We start from the raw sequence: 23,805 nt of genomic DNA, 5'->3' as shown, positions 1-23,805 counted from the left end.
CAAAGTTCAATTGTGTAAATAGCTATAAATTAACATAAATTATGAACAAAGCAACATAATATGTGCAAGACAGGTGCAAAATCAAAGTGAAAAGCATAAAAACACACGTAATCACACTCACACAAACACACGCAAATGCAAATTTTTCAGAAATGGACAAAAGGGAAAAAGTGAAGATAAAACAATTAAAGAAAACCCATTCATATATCTTAGCAAAGAGGACAAACAGAAAATCACATGAATATGGAAGAAATAATTAGAGGAGAAGAAAAGAAAGCAAAAACCAACAACAAAACAAAAATAAAAATCTTATAATTTAAGTACGTATACGTTTTGATTTCATTTCTTATCTTCATACGCTTTGGTTTTTTTCAGTCCTGATTCGGTTTTCTCTCTTCTTTTCGTCTGTGTGGTATTTACAAACAAACACATATCCACACACACATACACATACACGTGCACACTTTCGTTGGTTTTGCTGTAAGTCAAGTAATATGCCAATCATTACATCAACTACACGCTGAGATTTATCTCATTCAGCTCTTGTGCGTGTAAGACAACGTGTACGCACGGCACAGAAGCACAACGATAAAAGCAAACACTATTAAACAGATACGTGATCATCACATACATCTGACACATACCAAACAGACAGCAATGAGAGAACCCTAAAAACAATATCCAACCAGTCACACATTGTGCCAAAACAAATCATGATCTCAAGTGCCATGAAGCTCCAGGACTGGCTGGCTCACCAGTTCCAGCTCCAGCAATATGGTTACACACATCCTCACACACTCACACTTGCACAAAGGAAAGGACTAGTACATCATCGCCTACCGGCAACAACCAGTTACTAGTGTTTCTGTTCCGTGGTTCTTGGCACCTTCCTTGGTTTGCAAAAGTGATTGGAATTTAAGCAGCACCATCGTGCGTGTGTCTATCCTTCAATGTATGTGAACGTTGTCACGTTTTCTTCTTTATACACCCAACACCACTGTTATTTCAGTAAGGCCGCGTTGTGGCTAGTCCTTGCGTTTGTACTACCAAAAAAAAGGATACAGATTGTGTCACGATGACTGGCTTTATGTGCGTGTGTGAAAGGTTAAGCAAGTGTGCGTACGCGTAGAATCAATCTTGATCATCAACAACGAATGTGCTGCGTCTGTTGTCTATTTGGACCCTTTCCTGACCATTGCAAATGTGCTATCTACATTCGTTCGTTTGGATTGTGTTATTATCTTTCGTTGACTCTTTCGTCTGTTGGCTTTTGTGTTGTCGTCATGCTCTGCTAGCAGCTTGGCTATCGTTTTGTACCGATTTCCTATTTCCATCGCACTATTCGGTTGTCTTTACTGACCAGCGTCTTCTGTTTCTTAATGTACTTCTTTTCTAACCACCATCTGTCGAAACATTCCCAACTACGGTAAAACAATGCCAATGATGACTCGATACTGCTTAAGGTTTTCCCGAATGGTTCCCATGAAAAAAAAATCTGCAACACTGTACAATGATTTGAAACAAATTTTAACAAACCTTCCGTACATCTGTGTGCTAATACATCGATGATGGATGGGAAATGTCTGTCTATTCCTCAATTTTCCACGTCCCCAGAGTTATTCGTTCGTTCGTACGTTCGTTGGTTCCTTGGATTTGCGCTCTCATTTCATTTGGTCCTTTCGTTTGGTTCCATTTGTTGTGTCTCTTTCGGTTGTGTTTGTGGGTAAGTAAGTACTTTTATTCTTTTCTTACTTTAATTCCATTTTATTCTGCTTTTAATATGTATGACATTCATAATTGTATGTGTTGTTTTATAAATATAAGCAAAGCAAAATGTATTTTTTTATTGTATTTCTGTAAAATTAAAACAAACAAACACTACTCCAAAAATTAGCTATAAAACAATCAAAGTTCACGATCGACGTACACTAAACAGACGCAACGAACGAAATAATGACACTTAGAATCCCACACTTCCTCACACATCACTCTAAAACAAGAACACCTCTGTTATCTATTCGTTCGAGAAAAATGTACCGTTGGCATATACATTTTTGTACCATCAGTAGTTACTTCTTGGTTGTTATTTGTATTTTATCTACATTTCTGTGCAATTATGTCGTTTGTTTTTTGAGCCACTATACAATCGAATGCGATTTGCAAAAGTTTTGTTTTATGGTCTTTCGTTCACACCATTCATTAAACACCAACCAGGAAAGAACGAAACTACTCATTCCCATCATACATCTCAAGCAACATTGCACCGTTTTAGTAGCTGGTAATAAGCCAAAATGTTTCACTTTATGTTAGTTTATTCTTAGCCTGGCGGATAGATATTATTTAAAAATTTTCTTTTTTTTTACGTTCCAATGAAACTTTATGCTCTGTTACTTTATAATAGCATGTCAAACACATCCCTCCAAACACGGATCCAATATAGTACAGCATCTTCAATCTCCGCATCTACCCTCGATGTGTCTGAAGCAGTTACCTTTGCAGTTTAACACGTGTCACCTAATTCTTACTATTTTTTACACTCAGTGTGTGCGTGCGAGTTTTTCGTTGGTCATGATCATGATTTAATTCACCGAGATATGTATCCTACTTATAACGTATTCATTTCCATTTTGTTTGATTATAATTGGCATCTGTTAGTTGTGTACTGATTGTTGTCATTATTGTTACATATCTATGCATATATTTATATAGTTTTTTTATAAAGCGAAAGCCAGCGCAAGCAAGCAACGTGTGCTACAATATATGCTTTCAATTGTTACTACTATTTCGTTTCTATTACTATACTTTCTATCTAGCATTCGTACTATCTAAATGCAATCTTGTTCTTTCGTGCTATCGTTTCTTCACGTTTCCATTTATCAAATCAGATTAATTTGTTTCAGTTTATTTTCAGCCCGCGCCCCCGTTCATGCGATTATGAGAGAAGATTGATAAAACAAATAGCTCAGAACCTTTTTTGTAGAGGAGATATAGAAGCGATGTAGAATCAAGTTTGTGAAGAAGCAAACGCGAAGGTGCATCATGTGTTCCTTCGGAGAAAAAGCATCATGGTACTTCACGAGGAGTTACTGGCGATAGTCATTAAAAGGTATAAAGGTATACCAGTAACTGTTGAGGGACAAAGTGGTTCAATCTCCTAGTACGAACCGGTAATCAATGATTGAAACGGCAAAGTTTATTGCTTTTCCTATTACTATCCTTTAATCAACAGCGAACAGTGTTGTTTTTGCAATTCTATTTCCTTATTTATAGTTTCGTTACATATCAAAATCTTCAGATGTTCGAAGACTTTTCCATTTCGCTGAAAAATTGTAATCGTTATCTGTATGGCTGTGAAAGTAGCGTAAGCGAGTTGTTGAAAACATCCCAGCTTTTACCCAGCGCATGGTTGAGTGTTAGTTGGGAAGAGATTTGTTTTTGTTGTAGAAATTTTAGAGTGATTTGAAATACGCAGAAAGCAAGATGGCGTATTCGAACCTTAAAGCCAAACGTTATAAAAAAGACTGATTCCAATTTTATACAAGCTTCATATCTAGCTTAAAGCTAATGAACGAAAACCGCAACTAGAATTGCACAGACCGAGCGAGAGGAAGCAGAAACCATGAAGCATATCTCACCGATAGTACAAAAGCGCGCCAATGAAATAAAACGCAGAACCGAACCAGGACGAATCGGCGTGCGATTTGGAACAACCATTCGGAAAATGCTAGAGTTCCGTTCAAACAGATTCGTTACAAATCCGTGGAAGGTAGTTTTTTAATATCCAACAAAAAGAAACATGTATTAGAGGGTAGGTAGGACCTACACTTACGCCAAGCGAAATCGTTCCTTATCGAAACGAGGAAATAAGTATGTGTAACTAGAAGACGTAAAAGAAACGATAAATAACGCCGTTGGAAAATGTGAAATAAACATCAATCAAAACATCACAAGCACACGCGATCTTTGGTACTTGAATTGACTTTTGTTCCATAAATAGCTTCTCCTGAGACGAGCGTTTCCAACCCACGAAACGGACCGAAAAAACATCAAAAAATCTTTCGTCATGTATCCTTGCTGGGTGTGGCTGATTCCTTAATTCGCAAGTTTACGCACACACACACACACATATACACGCTCGCCTGCCTGATTGCACCAGCTCACCTACACACGAGCGTGTATATGAGTGTGTGTGTGTTTGTGAGTAGCCAGAAAATCGAATCTTTCCACCACCGAAGTACGACGCATTTCCCGGGCAGCATAGTCGGCTGGAAAATTGAGGCACGAAAAAGGACATCGCTATCGCAGCAAATGGCGACCTCGTCTGCGCATGAATCCCGGGCAAAGCCACACCAACGTGCGGCTAGCAGTGCCACTGTAGAGGTGTGTATGGATGGGTGAGTGTGTGTTGCATGTCGTCGTACCACTTTGCCCTCCTGCGTTGTGGGGGTGGATGCAGGGAAAAATCAATATTCCATTTGAACCGCCGAGGGTCGCGATGGATAGAAAAAAGGATATTCGATGAAGTACGAATCTTGCTATTGTATCGGCGAGGAAATTACTTTTTTGTGTTTCACTTACAATAATACGTTCGAAAGTATCCAATACATGGTGTTTGCTAAGTTACAATGCTTCCCAATCATTTGATAAATCTAAGATCTTCCCAATACTTATGATAGATGCAAAAATGCGCACCAAAATCTACATCGCTTTAACAACGTACATTGCTGTAGTTTGCTTCAGAAAATTACCATACGACGGTTCTAAAATGTCACTTTGAATAGTTGCCTTTTGTTACGGGTTTTTGTCACCGGGCCATTTTCCAACCCCGTAGCATTAGCGGCACATCTCAGACCACGGACATATTCATCTTCTGCCATGGCACGGTGCCTATTCGATTCCAGGTTCGTGTACAAACACAAGCACACATCCGCGGCTCGATTCGGCAATTTAAGTGGCAAGTAAAAATATCGACGGAAATCTAATTAGTAACAGACGCACGCGCGCTTCCCGCAGGTCGCCGGAGATGTTAAAAAACAGGGCCGCTGACTCCGACATATACAAAAAACAACGATCGTCCGGGTTTCGTGGTTTTTCCTGCTACCAGGAGCTCACATTCACACATCTGTTCGCCGGACTACGGCTCCCCCTCTGCACAGTGTGGCAGGTTCCGGCAGCGACATAAGGACAGGACCGTGCCAGGATGTGGTTTGAAGTGCGACGTACCGGGCAACGCAGCCAGGATGCACGCAAGGGAACAGAGCACTTCCGAGGCGGGCTTGTGCGTTCAACGAACCCTTGGCCGACGGCTGCGACAGGACATCAGGAGCACGTTATGAGGCAGTTCAAACCTGTTCACCGCTTCGCAGGGGAAAGTACGGGAATCGATACACGGGTGCGAAGGATCATCAGGGCGACCGAGCGAGACCGTGTGAAACCTATACTATACGTGTTGGAACAGTTCTAAACAGTATTGAACCATGCAACAAATCTACAACAAATTGTCCAACAAGTATTCAAACAGTCCAAAAAGTATTAATCTCATTTCTAGTTTCTCTAAAAATCAACACCGACATGGGCTGTTTAAAAATATGCAAGAGGAAATTCAGTCCTAGCCAAAGTTTGTTGCAAAATAGGGAAAATATGAAATATGAAGGGAGTTTTCCACTCGATGGAAAACAATAGCCGTTGTTACACACACACACGGACAGGGAAATCAGTTATTCCGGAAAATAAATTGGTAAAAAAAGCCGTCGTCCATCTATAGGGTAGGGAGTTGTGTTCGCACAGCCGCCTTCGGGGGACTCAAATATGTGCATATATGCAAACTGCCGTAGGAGATGAATGGGAACAACGCAACCCGATCCAAGCGGCGGAAGAGACACCCAGGCATGGTCTGCGTGTCCTCGGTACCGAACCGAAAGCGTGCCGCTCTTTGTTTCAGGCCAACGCGTGTAACTGTTGTTACAGCTGACACGGACGAATTCCATTTGCATTTCCAGCCAACCGTAAGCGCTCATTACCGTCCTTCGAACAGTGCCCCCCGGGACCGGGAAAAGGGTGAAAACTGTGAGCCATTTAATTTTCGACCCACTACCCGGGGCGCCCCTTCGGTACCGGCAAGGACCAAGGACGCGAGCGAAACGGTACGAAAGGCAGCATGCGTTTTTTTGTTGTTGTTAGTTTCGTTTGCAAGCGAAAACACAATGCCCAACTCGAGCAGATTGGACACTCGAGCACGTACGGTGCGCCACCTTCTCTTCCATGCACAACCCATCCCCATCAACCTTCTCCTCCTTCTTTTATGCTCAGCTATTGTTTTACGAAACACGAAGAGACTCTCGAGAGGTACGTTGAAGAAGCACAAGTATTAAAAAAATACATCATTGTAAAACGAAATAGAACTCAGCCACTCTCTAGTGTGAAATTCGAGTGCTTCACAAACAAAGTGTCCGCGTGTGACCCGATGGACCGCGCGTGAAGTAGCATCTTCTGGATCTCCCCACCATTTTCCATTCTGCGATCCCCCCACCCCGTGAAGAACCGGATATCCTGTGGTCCTGTGGCCTCCATACGACGCACATGTGTGCACGTGTATTTTCCAAAAACCGTACTGGAGCTGCTTTTCGCGATGAACAAGGATAACGCTGCGCAAGCGCACAGAACCCCGTTCGATGAAGTAGCTTCTGGCGAAGTCTGGTTCCGATAACATTCATCGCAAATGAACTACTCAAGACCTAGGCTGAGAGGCTTGAGAGAAAGCAAAATTCTTTTTCCCTTCCCAGGATGGCAAGAAGGACGACGAAGCAAGGCTGAAATTATACTGAAGCCGGGGTCTAGTCGTTCGATCGATAAAAATTATCATATCGTTTCGAGCTGGAATGAACTAAACTTATAGGCAGTCATCTCATCTTACCGGGAGTGCCGGTTGGAAAGATGAAACTGGGATCGACAGCATGCATTTCCTGCTATGTACGTAAAAGTGCGGAAACATAACGAGCTCCGCTTTTTTACCACGAGTTTGATCGAACAGGAAACAGAGCATACGGGTTTTCATTCAATCCTTTGTGCACGGTGCCGGGAGGTAGCTTGCAACGAGTGCATACTGTGCTTCCTCATCAACAGGATGTTTAAGATATGCGTGCAAAAACGACATATTCATCATCATCATCATCGTAGAAAATATATTGGAGATTAAAGAAGATCTTTTTAATTGAATTATACGATATGATGAAGTATATCTTACTACAGTATTGACTATGCATAATAGTTTAAGTGCAAAAAATAGCCCAGTAAATTACAGTGAAACACACGCTGCACCCAAAACCGCATGCCAGGAGTCAAAATGGTTATCGATAAATATCATGTAACCGGCCAGACATCACTAGAAATCGACGGTTTCCCTGACACAGAGTTGATCTGTGCAGCAAGGATGAGAATTCGAGTGACGAGAATTCGAGATAGAACGAATGAACTACGAGGCTTTTCATTATGTCCGCTCGCCGATATCAATCTCGTTTAGGAACATACCATTTTTTCCTGCACCATTTGCTTACGATAGCGCTTTGGTTTGCATCGCTTGCGCACGAGGAACGAGAAACCCAGCACTAGTAACGTCAGCGCTAAATCCCCGTTTTTATTAGACCGAGACGAGTGTCCTTTTAAAAGGAAACTTTACGCGCGAGGAGGAGAGAACGCGAAGCCGGCACGAGACGGGAATGTGGCGCGTGGCTAGGATCGACCGCCGTCCTAATCAACATTAAGGACGCACACTCACCAACACTGGCGTACCCCGGCATATCACCCTCCATGGCGTCCATTGAGTTTTTGCCATCGCGCGACCACGATCACCATTACCACCCTCCCTCTTCGAGTGAGCCGCCGCGCAATTGGTCAAGGGAGAAAAGAAAAAAATATATATACCATGGAACGCGGGGAAAACTACGAGCGGGAAAAAAGGCATGATTTTGATTTTCATATGTGATAAATGCACCAGGGTGGTTTCACAGTGTGGTACGGAACATTTGCCGCATGAGGATTTTTGTACTTTTCCGACGTTTCCTGCACCACATCCTGTTCAACATTTAAACATAGTTATTCCTGACGTTTTGTAAATGTCGAAGATAACAAAATATAAACGACAGATATATAAATCCAACTCAACGTGATTAAAATCTAATTTTATCACCTGCATCAACACAATCAACACTGTGTCTGCAAGTCTGAAAATGGATATAATTAATGCATTCGCTAAAGCATGTGATACAGCCGGAATAAACGGAACAAAATTCAATCGAATAATATACACAACTCGAACCCGTTTCCACACGCACACACACCGTGCCAACATCCATGCAGCACCATCGAATCGGACAACAAACGGTATGGGGTGCACGACGTCGGACGTTGATTGCCGCGGAAACAGCCACGCGGAGTCCTTGCAGACGATCGCGACAGGACCTCCCAGAATCGTTGTCCTCCATCGTATTGCGTGTTTGCATGTGTTTTAACGTCAATCGCGCCAACCATGCGATATGCCGAGGATACCGAGCGCCAGAGCACATGGAAATGGCATCCAAGCATGCGACGGAGCGCGTGGTTTTAAATTTTCGAAACAAAAAAGCAAACTCAAACAAAACCAACGTGCTCTCGTGGGTTCCCCTGGGCCCGCAAAACAGGCCAAACATGAAACATTTGGATTCTTAATTCAAACACGCCCCGGCAACGTCATTGGGGGGTTTTAAAGTTTTCCAATCCACTTTTCATGAGTCCGTCTATCTCATTCGGTCGTTTTCCAACGGCTCGGGACACACAGGTACACGCGCACTCCGGGGGCCTATTTGGTTACGCACGATGCGTACAGATATTGCACATTTGCATTAGATGGTAATCTATGACGGCGGTGAAATGATATTACCATCAGAGTTTCCACGTTCGACCACGGCTCCCGATGGTTTTACTCATGCGGGAAAAACAGGACACTAATCATAAGGCACAGGTCAGTGGCGTGTGCTAAAGCCCCGTGCCAGGGGCCTAAAATGGGTAGACGTAACATGCCCCACTAAATCTTGTTCCTATGCTCGACCTTAAGTCTATGGTGCTTTAACTTGTGGTGTAACAGTGCTTCATTATACGAAACAGTTCGTGCGAAACGAATACAATTATAATCTTATTCTCAACAGCTTGTGAATATCACTACTGCTAGAAAGTGGAATTTCGTAATTTAAGTTGGATGGCGGCCCTGCAACTTCTCCTTACATTCTGCTTAACTTACCTCGTGTGTTAAATGACTGACACTAAAAGTTTACAAAAATGGTTTTTAAATCCTCACAGAACGTGTTTGTCCCCTTACATGATCTTATCCCTTAGTAAGAATATAAGCTATATTTTTTTGGACAAATTTTTGGAATATCTGTTTCCACCACACCTGCCGAGGCAGTTTTCATCGAACAAACAAAAACATGATTATCGCTGTCATCACTTTTCCCAAGATCCGGATACCGTCAGCTTCAGTCCCAGGTAGGCAATGGGTTTAAATTTATTTCAATTCCAATACGACTGCATCCCAATGTTTGCCCGAATGTCGACGGCACAAATAAGTATCCTATTCCTTGCCAAAAAGTCAACGCACGACGGGGTCACAGAGGAGGATAGCATCGGCGCAATAGAATCGCGCAAACAATATTCAACTCTGCCGAAAGGAGGGTGCGTGTACGCGATTAAATGAATGGAAACGGAAAATGAATTTTGATCCCGGCCATAAACTATAAGGATATTAAGGCAGGGATGACCGGGACGGGTGAAACCGTGCAAACCGAACCGGAGTCAGAGGAGAGAGGCTGCAAATAATGATGGAAAGAACGAATGAACAGAACGCAGCAACCGAAAGGGCACTACCAAAACACGACCGAAGCCGACCAGAGCAAAATCATTACGCTTGCATAAGGAGATTAAACTTCATTTTTTTTTTTTTGCATCGCTACATCACTACGTCCCTGTGTCTGAGAGAGGGTGCGGGAGAACTAGGCGGAGAGACAACTGAGGCAGCATTTCCGACAGCAAATGTAAATCCTAGACCCATCCCCGGGCGACGGCGGCAGATAGCGACAACGAATTGGCGTGGTAATTTCGAGCTGACAAGAAATATGCCGTCGCTAGGCAGGACACGAAGGGACTGTCGCGTTACTGCAGGGAAAACCCCTTCCAACGATGCATCCGACCGACTGCCGCACATGTGCATTGCTCGTTCACTGTGTCCTGTTACATTCGATGCGCTAAGGACACACCGCGTTAGGGTGCAGCATCGCCGAGGGTGAGATTAGGATCGGTGCGTGCATAAAACAAACGCGACGACGTCGATGCCGCTGGGGAAGGCAAAGAAATTGAAAATGATCCATCGCCGTACGGTGCGGCGAGCCGCTCCTGGTCGAACCGGACGACGATCGTGTCAGGAACAATGGCGGAATATTTCGTGCCACGATTGCACATGGCATGGGGCGAAGCCAACATCGAGGTCAATGCTCTCGACTAGGAGTTCGAACCAAAAAAAGGACGAGGGTGATTCGCTTCGGGTAAAGCGAGATAAAGTGTGTTCCGTAGCATCTTCTGTACGGTGAAATGGTGTTCTCTCACATACACCACCGTGCGTGACAAACATTAACAAGGAGAACGTAAAACAATGGAGCAAGTGCTTCACGCTCAAAAGTTTGATCAATACCCTCCAAGGGCTCCTCCAGCAACATCACTCGAATGTTATGTGGTAGATGTTTCATAGATATAAATCAACAAATTAATTTAAAAAAAATAAGTACGTCGTAGCAATTCGAAAAAATGTTGTTTGTCTAAGGATACACTTTCCACATTTCCGATTCCAAAAACCGAAGCTTGCCGCAGAAATGTGACTTTTAGCGCCATCTGTGAGTCAAAAGCACAACATTACGATTCAAAATTAAATGATGTGAATTTTTAAAATGTCATGTAACGATTTGACAATTCATGTCGAGGTTCATATAAACTGGATGTAGAATTTGCTCTGGTATACCAAAGGAAATAATTCACATAAACGATAAAAATTGTATAATCTACAGAAAATCGTTAATTCATAATGAAAAATAATAAAAACATTCAATAAATTACGTAGTACTAATTAATGGTTAATATACCCTTGTCCAGATTCGGATTAAATAAAATTGTACTACACTCACCTTTCAACGGAATCACACTTCACGACTTCACCATGGCATATTATATATTCCTTTTTTTCTGATTCCACGAATACTTTTTACCATGTTGTAAATAAATAATGCAATCATCTACTCGTTCAATCCATCCAGCTTACGAACACTCGCTGCACACTGGAACAGGTTCATTGGGTCGATTTACTTCGGGCCGAGCATGTTCTCCGGTCGGACCCATTCGGCAAACTGCTGTTCGTTCAGATATCCTAGCTTGAGAGCGGCCTGCTTGAGGGTTGTGCCCTCCTTGTGCGCCGTTTTAGCAATCTTGGCAGCCTTATCGTAGCCGATGTGCGGGTTTAGGGCAGTGACCAACATCAGCGATTCGTTCATGATTTTATCAATGTTGGCACGATTTGCCTCGATACCAACCACACAATTCTTGGTGAAAGTACGAGCGCTGTCCGCTAAAATAAAGATGAAAAAATGAATATTTTCAATATGTTGGTATCTATAACTAAGCTATAAACGGATTATTTCGCCAATCGCTCTACTTACATAGCAACCGGATGGATCGAAGAACATTCGAGACAACCAAAGGTTTGAACACGTTCAGCTCGAAGTGACCATTGGATCCACCAACGGTAACGGCCACATTATTTCCCATCACCTGAGCGCACACCATGGTCATGGCTTCACACTGTGTTGGGTTAACCTTTCCGGGCATGATCGAGCTTCCCGGTTCGTTTTCTGGCAAGCTCAACTCACCCAATCCACATCTTGGGCCCGATCCAAGAAAACGAATGTCATTTGCAATTTTCATGCAGCTAACTGCAATCGTATTGAGGCAACCGGATACTTCCACCATGGCATCACGTGCTGCCAGGGCTTCGAATTTGTTTGGTGCCGAAACGAACGGCAATCCAGTCAACTCTCCGATCTTTGCAGCCACCTTTTCAGCGAACCCAACTCGCGTATTCAGTCCCGTGCCGACGGCGGTTCCACCGATAGCCAACATATACACACGAGGCAGCACAGCCTCGATACGATCCAATGCAAAGGCCATCTGTTGCACATAGCCGCTGAACTCCTGGCCGAGTGTCAGTGGAACCGCATCTTGTGTGTGAGTACGGCCAATTTTGATGATATCCTTAAACTCTTCCGATTTTGCTTTCAAAGCGTCGTGCAGGGTTTGAATAGCAGGACGTAGATTTCCCGTCAGCTCTCGGGCAACCGACACGTGAATCGCCGTAGGGAACGTATCGTTGGACGATTGCGATTTGTTAACGTGATCGTTCGGATGGACGGGTGTCTTCGAGCCAAGCTGGCCACCAAGGATCTCGATGGCTCGATTGCTGATCACCTCGTTCACGTTCATGTTCGTCTGAGTACCAGAGCCTGTCTGCCAGATGACGAGCGGGAAGTGGTCATCATATAACTTGCCCGAGATGACATCATCCGCGGCCTGCGAAATGGCATCGGCGATCTTGGGATCCAGACCGTACTCCTTGTTAACCAGCGCGGCGGATTTCTTTAGGATGCCCATAGCGGTAATGACTGGCTGTGGCATACGTTCCGTCGGGCCACCGATTGGGAAGTTCATCGTCGAACGTACAGTCTGGGCACCATAGTATTTGTCGTTCGGAACCTTCAGCTCGCCAAACGTGTCAGATTCAGTGCGAAAACCAACATCTTTGCTTGCCTGAAAAGAATAAATTACAAAACTGTAAGTATCAGTGGATGTTATCAGCATCAACGCCACAACTCGTAATGACTATGACGCAATTAACTTAATCAACACGACAACATCGCTATACATAACGGTAAGAAATGTTATATATTAAGTCAGTAAAATAAAAGCTCGACAATCGGTCATTTGTGAATGGTAAAATTAAAAACTCTCACTATTTTTCGATTTTTTAAACTTCCTAATACTCCTATAAAAGCAAGGACAGAAAACGAGGGTAAAATCCAATCGGGTAAGATAATGTACGCAGCTGAAATCCAATGATCATGCTACAATTTCTACTTGGCAACAATCGCTGCATTCGCATACGAAAGTGTGATTTTACTGTTTTCATTTGCATATTTACCATCTTTATTTATCGTCCTACGATCAACGCGAATGCAAGATCAAATGCAACACGTGTTAAATATTCACTTAGACAGAGGAAAAAACTTGTGATCGTGCAATGAAAGCAGCTTTATAGCACGTCCAAGCGAAACCAGTCTTGTCTCTGGTGCCACGAGATGTTGCCACGGAACGCTTGCAAAGAGATTCGACCACGTCTTTTCTCCGGAACGCTTCTGAGACGACTAAACGATTGAATACGAAACTGGAGAGATGATGGACACACCGCGGACGCGAACTGAACTTAATCAAAGCACCGTACGTACGATCGGCTGTTCTTGTTGCTCTGTGTCCATGTTTTTGTATGGGTTTGGGAGGTTTTTGCCATTGTATGATCCTGTCTGTGGTCGATGGAACCGGTCTAGCGCGGTAAGCACGTGTGGCGGGGATAATGGCGAAGAAAGTCTTCGTGGGAATCAAAACGAAAGCTTTCCTTTTACTTTTCTTAGAACGCAACTAATCGTGTTTACTTCCTAAAATGTTCATTATAGTGGTTAACCACGATAAAAATCATTCCATGTTTTAATCTATTATATTCCCTGAATGCCGTTATAATCAAGCGGTAGCTAGGCAATAAAACAATATTATTAACCGCATTTCCTTGCGTTTACTTGCAAGTAAAGATTGCTAAATGATAAGATTAGAAAATGTCGTGACTACTCGTTGAGAGAAACTAAACAATTTCTAACACGATTCTGTGATTCCAACAAGCCTCCAAGATACATTCCGTAACTAACCAGCTTAATTTTCTTAACACCAGATTCCGCCATTACAAAAATCTATGGAATAACAGTACTTTAATAGTCCCTCCTGCTTACACTCTAGATATTATGCCGGGTAGCGTGAATGGTCGCCTGCGAAGAAGAAGAAGCCCATTTTTATCGATGCGAAAAATCGCACACCACCGCCTCGATCACGAAACACCGCTAGATGATAGGCTATTTGCAGCATTATAGCTTTTGTGACCATAGCGTACCGAGCCGGTTCGACGGCAAGTTTGCAAATTTAAATGGTTCTACAGTTATGTAATTTTCCCACTTTTCCTCCGTCAAACAGATTCGCTTTTACACCTGTAGGCTTACCGCGCGGCTGGTGGTGATATGGCGGCTGGACTGGAGAGCAGCCAATCGTGCACAAGTTTTTACGTGAGCCTGGCCACGGACAACGAGACGCGATACATGGAACATTTCGGTGGCGAGTTACCCGGCAGCTTTTCCGACTTTTCCGACGGTCGTTAGCAAAGCCTACTCCGTACGTACACTGGTTAAAAAAAACACTGACTGCGAAACGCACAGCTCTAGATGCTGTCACAACATTCGATCGGCAGTGTTGCCAGAGGCCGGTGATACCTTCTTACCGGTGACAGTTTTCGCGGTTATCTTTTTGTTTACATGTTTCATTTAGTAACAATGGAGGACGAAAGCGAACAGGCCGAATTCACGGCAATGGTTTTGGATATTGATGACGATCCTGCAAAATCCTTCGACGAAGATATTCCAACACCAATGGACGAATCCGCACCGAAAGACGCTTGTGATGAAGTGAGCGAAGACAGTTTCTTCAAAGATAGCGCCTGCATAGAAGTAGCACGGTGTTCCTGGGATCGTCCCGTGCGGCAAAACTACCTGCAAGGTTGCCATTGGTCGCCGGATGGAACCTGCGTGCTGACCGCGGTTAACAATGACGGCATGCACATAGTAGAACTACCAAACGATCTGTACGGAAAAGACCACGTGTCGGAAGACCGCCCCGTTGACCTGTTAACGTCCGCGGTACACGTTTCGGAGGGCGGTCTCGTGTACGACTTAGCATGGTACCCGCGCATGAACAGTGGAATTCCAGAGACGTGTTGCTGGATCGCATCTCGCCAGCACGAACCAATACAGCTGTGGGATGCTTTCACCGGCAACCTGCGATGTTCGTATAAAGGCTATGATCAGTTCGATGAAGTGGAAGCGGCACTCAGCCTTGTATTTTCACCTATCGATGGAGAAACCATCTACGGGGGATACAAAAAGTCTATTAAATCGTTCGATATAACCGTACCCGGTAGGGAGGCGAGTTCTTTTAAGACAAAATCCACTGCATCTTGCATGGCGATCGCTCCATCGCTGCCCAATACGATTTTGTACGGTTCATGGAACCGCAGCATCTCTGTGTTGGACACGCGCTCGGGAGAATGTTTGAAGGTGGGAAATTATAACACTGATAACAGCCACACCGCTGGAGTTACGTGGCTTGGATTTGATCTCAACACAGAAGCAACCATGTTCGCTTCCGGCGCTCGCAAGGATCCTAAAATATTGATTTGGGACGTTCGCAAGCTCACGCATCCGGTGCGATCGTTACGACGGACCTGTGCCACCAACCAGCGCATTTATTTGGATTTTTCGCCACTAGGACAGTGGCTAGTAAGTGGCGATACTAGGGGGATACTGCACGCTTGGAATCTTCGTGACCTAGATGGCGACAACGTACCGAAGGAATTACTTTTTCCACTTCATTGGGACTGTCTCAACGGAGTCTCGTTTCATCCTCATGCTCCTATCCTGGCTACATCCAGCGGTCAGTACCATTTCCGTGCTAAAGCTACAGATTCCGAGGACGGCGAACAGGACGCCAAAAAAGCACTCGATCCCAAGGTGGAAAATTCCCTCACACTATGGTGGATAGGGAAGGGGCTGTTTTCGGAAGAATAAAAAATGAATAAAAATTCTCTCTGTACCCGATATTGTAATATTTTCATCTGTTATTGTTCGCAGTCGCCTTGCTTGAACTGACTTCCTTTATCTTCACTTCCTTCAGTATCTATGAACCATATGATTAAATATTTTTCAGTTTTAGTTCATATTTACAACAAATTGAAATAACAAATTGCGATTAATAAAGACTCACGGATGTATCTCTCTTGTTTTGCTCCACTTCAATCCATCTCTCTCGGTTGTCGCGTTCGTGCGGCGACACATAGGATTCACAATCTGATGCGATCCTTTATTATTCCATGGCTGTGGTCACTTCCTTGCACGACTTTTACCAAGCAAATAGGGTTCGATTTTTTTTACCATCGTCGCTTACCTTGCATCACATTATTGCCGCCACCGAACTGGATCATTTTCTGATGTACTCTCTCACTGTTTCTCTTATTTGTCCTTTTTTGTTTTTGTAATGATTGTTCCCCAATAGTAAAATTGTCTATTACTTTAGCTTCCGTTTTCATTTCCTCTATCAACAACTTTACCAACGATGCATCGCAGGTGTCGGTTGCTGATGGTGCGTCGTTTTTCACACGTCCTGCTCAGCTCAACGCTTTTTTAATAAGTTGCTTATTACGTTACGCTTGCCGACAACATCGGCCATCTCTGTAACATCTATTCCATTCTCTCTACTCAGTAATTGCTTGTTAATTGGTATCTTAAATCTTAAAATAAAAACAACTCTACGCGATTACTACTTTATTTTCTATTCTCCCTTTTAAGATAGGGCGTGTGTATATGTTATCCATTTGCGTTACGCTTTGACACATCTTAAATAAAAATAATCCGAATCCTTACAAGATTCAAAACGGTTAAATGACTAATACATCGTATCGCACGCAACATACGAGCCATTGACGATAACGCGCGAAAGGAGGTTTGCTACGAATGAAAGAGGTAAACTTGCATTTGCAAGGAAAGGGATCGACCTAACGTTAACCTGCTGCTCACGACGTTCCTCGCCCACATGCAAACCTCGTACTAGCAGGCCCTTCATTATTGCGATAAATTTACGATAAACGGATTGTTAACCAAAATTCAACAGTGATCGATTGCTGTACTATATACATACATTTTGTTGCTAGATGTTTTATCAGGAAAATCCAGTTAAGTTTTGTTACGCTCACAGTCTGATATCTGTTTTTCGAAACTATCGGATAGGATTTTGATTGCGAAATCCACTGTTATGGAGGTTTATACTGCTACTTACTCGTTTATGGGTGTTTCGCTTCTACTACTGCTTATGTTGTTGCTTTGATATGATTTGACGATTTCATTTCATTGTTCACATTCATTTATAGTCAAGGTTCTTGTAAAAGAATATCATTCTCGTCTCGTTCCAAATGTCAGCCAATGCGCAACGGTGTATACACTATTACAGCACATGTCTAAGGTCTAGTACAAGGTATAACGCATTTATTCGCCCCTTTTACCTACCATCGAACTTGAACGTACAACTTCCCCGCTCTATCGATAGCGATTATTCTTAACAATTGCGCTTTATAATCACACCAGCTCGCTCATTTCACATAAAGGATCGATAAGTGAATATGTGTGTGTGTGTGAGAATTAATGTGTGCCTGATGACCACGTTTGTCCTCCTCTCATAAATACTGTTTTCCCGGGTATGCTCATATTAGTATGGCATTTTCACGCGCACGCCATGTACTGTAAGTTTTTGAAATCATTATTGTGAATGCTGCAATTTCAGCAGAGCGCATGTAGAGAGCAAAATAGTGACGAAAGGCATATGTATACATACCGTTAAACGGTCTAACCGCAGATGGATCGTTCCCGGCTGTTGATTTGGGTTTGCGAGCCTTTACTGACGATGTTGCTGCTGTTGCGCGGCCTGTGCCGACTGCTGTTGCAAACGCAGCTCGCTAGGGTAAATCTTCTGTACGTTCAGGAACGGTATCGGTTGCGGGAACTCCGTCACTTTGTGGAAATAGAGCGAGTACTTTGACTCGAGGTCTATCTCCGGCAGCGGCATCTTACTGCTGGCGGTTGCACCCTGCCCTGTGGTTGCTGTCGAAGACCCGCTGCTAACAGACGTCAGCGATGTGTCCTTTCGATGTAGACTGGAGGACGTCGTAGTGGTTGTAATAACGATGGTGCTATTTTGACTATGATGACTCTGATTGTGACTATTGCTGCTAACGCTGGAACCGACTGGTACCACAGGTAAGCTTCCGCTGCCAGCCGAGTTGCGGATCGAAGAAATTCGTTGTGGTGGTACGGGCGCCTCACCAGAGCTCTGCACCAGATAAAGAAAATATATATACTGTAAAATGCGTTCACAACGAACATTCCACCAAAGCTAGCTACTAGCAACGCAAATTTTGTAATACTCTTGCACCCTGCTCGCCGTTTTATCTTATCGGTTATCTACTCTATCGAGATAAGAAAAAGAAAACCCTGCTATACAGAATAAAAAGAAAACCTGCTCACCGGAGCTGGAGGTGGCGGTGCAGGGCTCGTCCGATGCGGTGGTAATGGTGGCGCTGCTGTCGTTTTAAGGCTGCCCCCTTTCGTCAAGGAGGTTCCACCGCCTAGCACGCTCAGGTTGCCGGTGGATATCGAGTTTGCAGACGAACCCGCCACTGAAAGGTTCGCGTTGCTTACTTTCGCTCGCAGCTCATCTGCTAGCGTTAGCGAGGCGACATTGTTCACCGATCCGAACGCAGATGGTTCGGCCGCTGGCGAACCGGTTCCGGTGCTGTCCTGCGCAGACGGTGCCAGACTCAGCGATGGTGGCAGGTGTGTTAGGTTCGTGTTGCTGACGCTTCGCACCGGAGGTGGTGGAGGAGGTTTCATTGTGGGTGGCTTTGGCGGTGGAGCGGATGGTCGACCTACGGGAAAGAATTTATACGGTCATTTCAGAGCTCGATCGTACGAGAATGTCGCAGGACGATGCTTACCGGTTACTTCCCGCACAGGTCGCACGATCGATTCCGATGACTGGAACATGGCCGCTGACGAGGGTGGTCCACGCATCGTACCGAAATGGTTGGCGGGGAATGCCGGTGTGGTTTGCGAGACCGGAGGTGACCTAAAATTGAACCAATCGATCAACAAAGAACAAGAAGCCTATAGACGCGTAGACAATCGGTACAATTTGCGGGTCTATACATTGATTAACTTTACATATCAAGGTAGCAAAGACAAACTCGCACTTGCAAATAACCGCAATCCGATGCTGTACAAACTATGTTGAAGCATAAAATCCACCCGTCGAATATTCACACCATAACCCAATGCTTTTAAAGTTTCTTGTTTTACATTATCTGTGTTAAAACTTGCTTCTGCATTCCATCTATCTTCGCTTGACCTGTACAAGAGAGTCTGGAGGCTGGGAAAATGTTTGTAACCCGCGGCCTACCTTGGACTTCGCATGCTCTGGTGCCGACTCACGGTTGGTCTCGTCGCGCTACCTCCTTCACCCATCGAACCCGGTAGCTGCATGCCGGGAGGCTTCGGTGCTAGATTTGGTTTGCCATAGTTTGGTACCGGCTTCGATGACGGCACGCTGCCATTGCCCAAGGCAGGTGCCGTCACCGGAACCGTCGCATTTCCGCCGAACAAAGCCGACCGGTTGGGGATCGCTGCGCCGACGGTTGCATTAACTGTGGGACTAGTGGTGCTGCTGATACTGCTGCTGTTGGTGTTGAAGGACGCCGGTCCGTTGGCCACAGACGGCTTGGTGGCCGTCGCCAGCTTCGTGTGATGATTCAGGTGGTTGGGCGTTGCAGGTGCTTGGCTACTTACCGGAACATACCGCGCGGGATCGTCCAATCCCATCGGAGATTGGAGGCACACAAGGTAGTTTATATATTTGTACACGATATGAATAATATGATACACAAGGGAACACACGTGGGGCGTCACATGGGGGAGGGAACGATACGATGAAGCACATGACACCGTAGACAAATGAAACATAAAATAGGGAAGGGAATGAATAAAAAATAGGGTTAAATTAGCTAAAAGAAAATACAACGCAACAGCATCAACAAACAAAAATCGTAACGAAATTACTTTAGATTAAGGTACAACTAAATCAAACGCACTATGTAAAGAAATTATAATGGCAACCAAATTACTTCACGCAAGCCTAAGAACAAGCGCAAGCGTAATTATAAATAATAAAAGCGCTAGCAAAATGCACGTTTGAAACTAAACACTAACGAAACGACCGTTAAACCCTTCTTAAACTGTCCAAGTTAGCCACAATGTTTGGCCCTGAACTATACCGAGTGTTGAACCCATCGGAATATATATCCATATAAGCACATAATTTCTCGAGATGATCTTACGAACGCGTTAAAAATAGCTCCTTCACAACATAAACACAGATGCCTCCCTCTGCGTTCTAGCGCCCTACCATAGATCACGATCAGAGTGAATCCTGTTTGCACTTTTGTCTATCTTATTCGCAACAGCGATTCCCCACAGTTCAACGTGATCGTCATGCGAGGCAACAAAAAAATGAGAAGCAAAAGCAGAAACATTTGAGCACGCGCCAAAAATAACTCCACTAGAAGATGTTGGTGGAGGTCCCCACAGCCGGCCGCTGATGTTGGATCCCACCACCAGGACTTTTGCGCTCTGTGGGATCAATGCTGGCCAACTCTGACCTGCCTTTACAACGCTCCACCAATCGCCCCACGCAGGAGGTGCGATTCGTCTCAAATAAAAGCAAAACAAACTAAGAAACGCACGATAAAAGTAAACGTGTCGGAATAAAAATAGCGCCCTCTCCCCAACCGCTGAGCTCTACTCGATCGTTTCATCTCCCATGCAGCATCCGTTCCTGAAGGGTCGGGTGATACGCACCTTTTTTGACTGGATGCGGGGAGCGTTTTTCCCGACGAATTATCTCCGGTGGGCTGCAATAGAATAAAGATACCGGTGAGTATAAACCTACAGTACAGCTCTCCGTGGGAGAAGCGACCAACGCGGTGCCCATTTACCCGCTGGAGCGATGTTGGCGGTTGCGGTGGTGGTCCCCGATTCATCCGGAGGTTCGTCTCGTTCGGTACGGCCGGGGGTGCGTTCATGGCGGGGGATCGTTCACTGCCGGTGCTACTGTTGCCCTGCTGGTGTTTCTGTTTTTTGAGCGTTAACTTTTGCGCGAGCTCGTCCGAAAAGTCGATCGGTCCGGCACCGCCATTTCCCAGGCGCCCGTTGTTGACCGGCGAACCCTTCGAGGCGTCCGGGGATGGTGTTTTGTTCTGCTGCAACCCCGTTGTGGATGCGTTCACTGGGGGATGGGGAAAAACCATACGTTAGCAGTTGAAACCTGCTCCTTTTTTCGCGTGCTTGCGTGCGTGCGGGATCACTTTCATCCCGCGTAAATCATTGTCCACCCGGAAGCAACTTTTTTTACGTCATCGGGGCTACAATTCGGAAGCCTTAGTGGCAACAACGGTGGCTCATGTTACCGTCGTGTCTCATGGCTGCTTTGTTTACCTGTGCCAGGTCCTGTTCTGCTACCGACTGGTTTTAGTTTCGGCATCGATGACATGCCCTCAAACAAACCGCCCAGTTTCGGTTGGCCACCGCCGGGAGCCGTCGGGGCTGTCGTCATACCCTCATCACCCAACGGTCGTCCGGGACCACGGTTATTCGGTCTGGTCGTCCCGGTTGGTCCGGTTCCATCGGATGCAACCTAAAACAAGTAAGCAAAAAACAATGTTTACGAACCGTTGCAGGACCTTCGGAAGAGTGTGACGTGCGACCGGAAAACTCACCTTGCCTTGGATTGCAGGGGCGCTCTTGTCGACTGTGACCGTTTTTTTCAGTTTCGTGCCCTTCTGGATCGAGAGGAGTAACGCGTTCCGCCCATCGGCCGGCGGTGCACCGCCACCGATCTTCAGGGCCGGCGGGGGTGGCGGCCCAGGAGGTGGTGGCGGTCCAGGCGGCGGTGGCGGAGGCATTTTTCAGGAAGCTTTATGGGAACGAAGAAAGAAGTACAAAATTAGGAAACAATATGTTGCGCACTAAGTACACGCTGCATGATTTATTCAAAGCAGTTTTTCAATATTGTACTCCAGCATAATATGTTGAATTCTTCACGAGGTAATGTAAACAAACGTTCTTAATTTGTGGACATTGCTTGCCGGGACACGTACGCCCCCTAAACTTTGAGATGCAGGACAGCGGCAGTTAAAATTGTCCGTCGAAAATTATGTTCCAGACGCTGGATAAGCCGTAAATCGGCCAGCCTCTATGCAGTAGTTGGCACTTAGCCACGCATGCATCGGGTCTCGTTCTCAGGCTCAGATTAGATTGTAAGCTGCTTTATTGCCAGAAAAAAGAGCCTCCCGTAAGAAGCACGTTTTGGGGCCGTTGGAGCCAAACTGGCGGTTAAAACGTTGGTGCGCTTCGCGGGCCTTCCTTAAGCTATGAGTCCGCAAAACTCTTCCAATCTTCTTCAACGGTAGTTGCATAACCGGCAGAATAATGCTGCAAAATTAAACATGTCACGATCCAGCCGTGTTCGACTGGCCAAGTGAGAAGAGTAGGCAAGTTTATCGCAAAATTCGCTATTTAGTCATCGGCGACAATTCGAAAGACGAGATGAGAAAATCACCTCAATTTCAATTTGGATGGGTTTTTCTCAGTTTTTAAGATATTGATTATTCATATATTTGATGATTCATTAACTGTTTTCGAGAATTTATCATAAGTTCAATTTCAGCAGCAAATAATAGAGTCAATAGACGTCATTAACAACTCAATGCAGGGCTGCAGTTGGCAGAGCAAACAAATGCAATTGCACTCATGACTATATGAATTGACTATGTACAGTAGTCTACTTGTGGTTTTATATTTTAAATATTTTCCCTATTCCCTATTTCACATATCTTTCACGAGCCCACTTACTAAATAATTGTACAATAATCGCAGTTTCTATTGATCAACTCACAAGTCAACTAAACCAAAAATTGATAAAGTTAATATTATTATTTATTTAAGGACGGTCAGGTCGTATTGAGATTTGAATTATTGTTTCTGGACTGAAAGGCATTTCCTCCCAACAGTCGCTGTGAGCCTTATCCCGGGCTGACTCGGTTAAAAATTGATAAATTCTATGCGCCAAATATAATTCCGATTCAAAACCAGCAAGATCTACATACGATCTGGTTTAAAATGCTCACAAATACCCCAACATACAGCACCCCCTATGCATTGAGATTTATGTTATTCAGCCGCATCGATTCTGTAGCTCGATCAGCTGACATTAAACATTAAAGGTGTGTGCTAGCGCGATCACTCCCGAATTTGGACACTTCCCTCAGCGTTTTCGATGCGTCGGTCGAAGAATCGTGATCGAGTTTTGGATGCCACTGGACACATAATAGACCCAGCGCCACACACACGTGATCTCCCACAGTAGGCGTGGATTCTGGACGCGCAAAACAATATTCCACAGCGTAACCCTTTTGCGTTGCTCTACCCATTGCGATCGCAAACATTCGTATATTGGGGGAGAGAGAGAGAGAGAGAGAGTGCGATTTCTTCCCTCAGATCAGCTTTCCTGCCACCGTTCGGCACACAAAACGACCCTTTGCATTGTGAACGGGTGGGCCCAACATATTCGCGCCCCAAATGCTGACGATCGCGCCACTGATGATCACCAAACGGTAATCGGAGGAATTCCGGATGTCGGCAATCGCGGCGAATGCAAAATAAACATGTGACACACATTCGCCCCTTAGCCCTCGAGCAGATCGGGAACACGCTT

The 23,805-nt window shown here is 44.7% G+C and overlaps 3 protein-coding genes across 4 annotated transcripts; 1 reads left to right on the top strand and 2 right to left on the bottom strand.

Moving 5' to 3' along the window:
• Positions 1-11,213: 11,213 nt before the first annotated feature.
• LOC128730221 (fumarate hydratase, mitochondrial-like) lies at positions 11,214-14,520 on the bottom strand. Of its 2 annotated transcripts, none has more exons than XM_053823253.1 (3): positions 14,385-14,520; positions 11,730-12,873; positions 11,214-11,638 (listed from the first exon to the last, which is right to left on the bottom strand). In XM_053823253.1, exons 1-3 carry the CDS (start codon positions 14,487-14,489, stop codon positions 11,376-11,378), a joined length of 1,512 nt encoding a protein of 503 aa, XP_053679228.1. In that variant the 5' UTR covers positions 14,490-14,520; the 3' UTR covers positions 11,214-11,375. The 2 variants fall into 2 exon arrangements, with proteins under 2 accessions (XP_053679228.1, XP_053679229.1); XM_053823254.1 differs by lacking the exon at positions 14,385-14,520 and adding an exon at positions 13,265-13,320.
• Positions 14,521-14,711: 191 nt separating this feature from the next.
• On the top strand, positions 14,712-16,024 carry LOC128721595 (telomerase Cajal body protein 1 homolog). Its single transcript, XM_053815364.1, has one exon. The coding sequence runs from the start codon at positions 14,712-14,714 to the stop codon at positions 15,999-16,001; it is 1,290 nt and encodes a 429-aa protein (XP_053671339.1). The 3' UTR covers positions 16,002-16,024.
• An 8-nt stretch (positions 16,025-16,032) lies between these two features.
• On the bottom strand, positions 16,033-22,015 carry LOC128721942 (uncharacterized). Its single transcript, XM_053815750.1, has 9 exons — positions 21,809-22,015; positions 21,528-21,726; positions 21,029-21,318; positions 20,892-20,944; positions 19,438-19,815; positions 18,977-19,107; positions 18,499-18,907; positions 17,818-18,310; positions 16,033-17,723 (listed from the first exon to the last, which is right to left on the bottom strand). Exons 1-8 carry the CDS (start codon positions 21,992-21,994, stop codon positions 17,878-17,880), a joined length of 2,079 nt encoding a protein of 692 aa, XP_053671725.1. The 5' UTR covers positions 21,995-22,015; the 3' UTR covers positions 16,033-17,723; positions 17,818-17,877.
• Positions 22,016-23,805: the final 1,790 nt, after the last annotated feature.

Source organism: Anopheles nili, chromosome 2 (genome assembly GCF_943737925.1).
Source record: "Anopheles nili chromosome 2, idAnoNiliSN_F5_01, whole genome shotgun sequence".
In the NCBI taxonomy this organism is placed as follows: Eukaryota; Metazoa; Arthropoda; class Insecta; order Diptera; family Culicidae; genus Anopheles; species Anopheles nili.
This window is presented reverse-complemented; position numbering and strand designations above follow the sequence as displayed.

What these genes read in the sequence shown, in the direction of transcription:
- LOC128721595 (XM_053815364.1), top strand. Translation starts at nt 14,712, where the DNA reads ATGGAGGACGAAAGCGAACAGGCCGAATTCACGGCAATGGTTTTGGAT.
- LOC128721942 (XM_053815750.1), bottom strand. Translation starts at nt 21,994, where the DNA reads ATGCCTCCGCCACCGCCGCCTGGACCGCCACCACCTCCTGGGCCGCCA. An exon ending in CCCCTGCAATCCAAGGCAAG is followed by an intron (nt 21,727 to 21,808) that starts GTGAGTTTTCCG and finishes TACTTGTTTTAG; the next exon opens with GTTGCATCCGATGGAACCGG. An exon ending in CGCCAACATCGCTCCAGCGG is followed by an intron (nt 20,945 to 21,028) that starts GTAAATGGGCAC and finishes ATTCTATTGCAG; the next exon opens with CCCACCGGAGATAATTCGTC.
- LOC128730221 (XM_053823253.1), bottom strand. Translation starts at nt 14,489, where the DNA reads ATGTTCCATGTATCGCGTCTCGTTGTCCGTGGCCAGGCTCACGTAAAA. An exon ending in ATATCACCACCAGCCGCGCG is followed by an intron (nt 12,874 to 14,384) that starts GTAAGCCTACAG and finishes TATTCTTTTCAG; the next exon opens with GCAAGCAAAGATGTTGGTTT. An exon ending in TCGATCCATCCGGTTGCTAT is followed by an intron (nt 11,639 to 11,729) that starts GTAAGTAGAGCG and finishes TCTTTATTTTAG; the next exon opens with CGGACAGCGCTCGTACTTTC.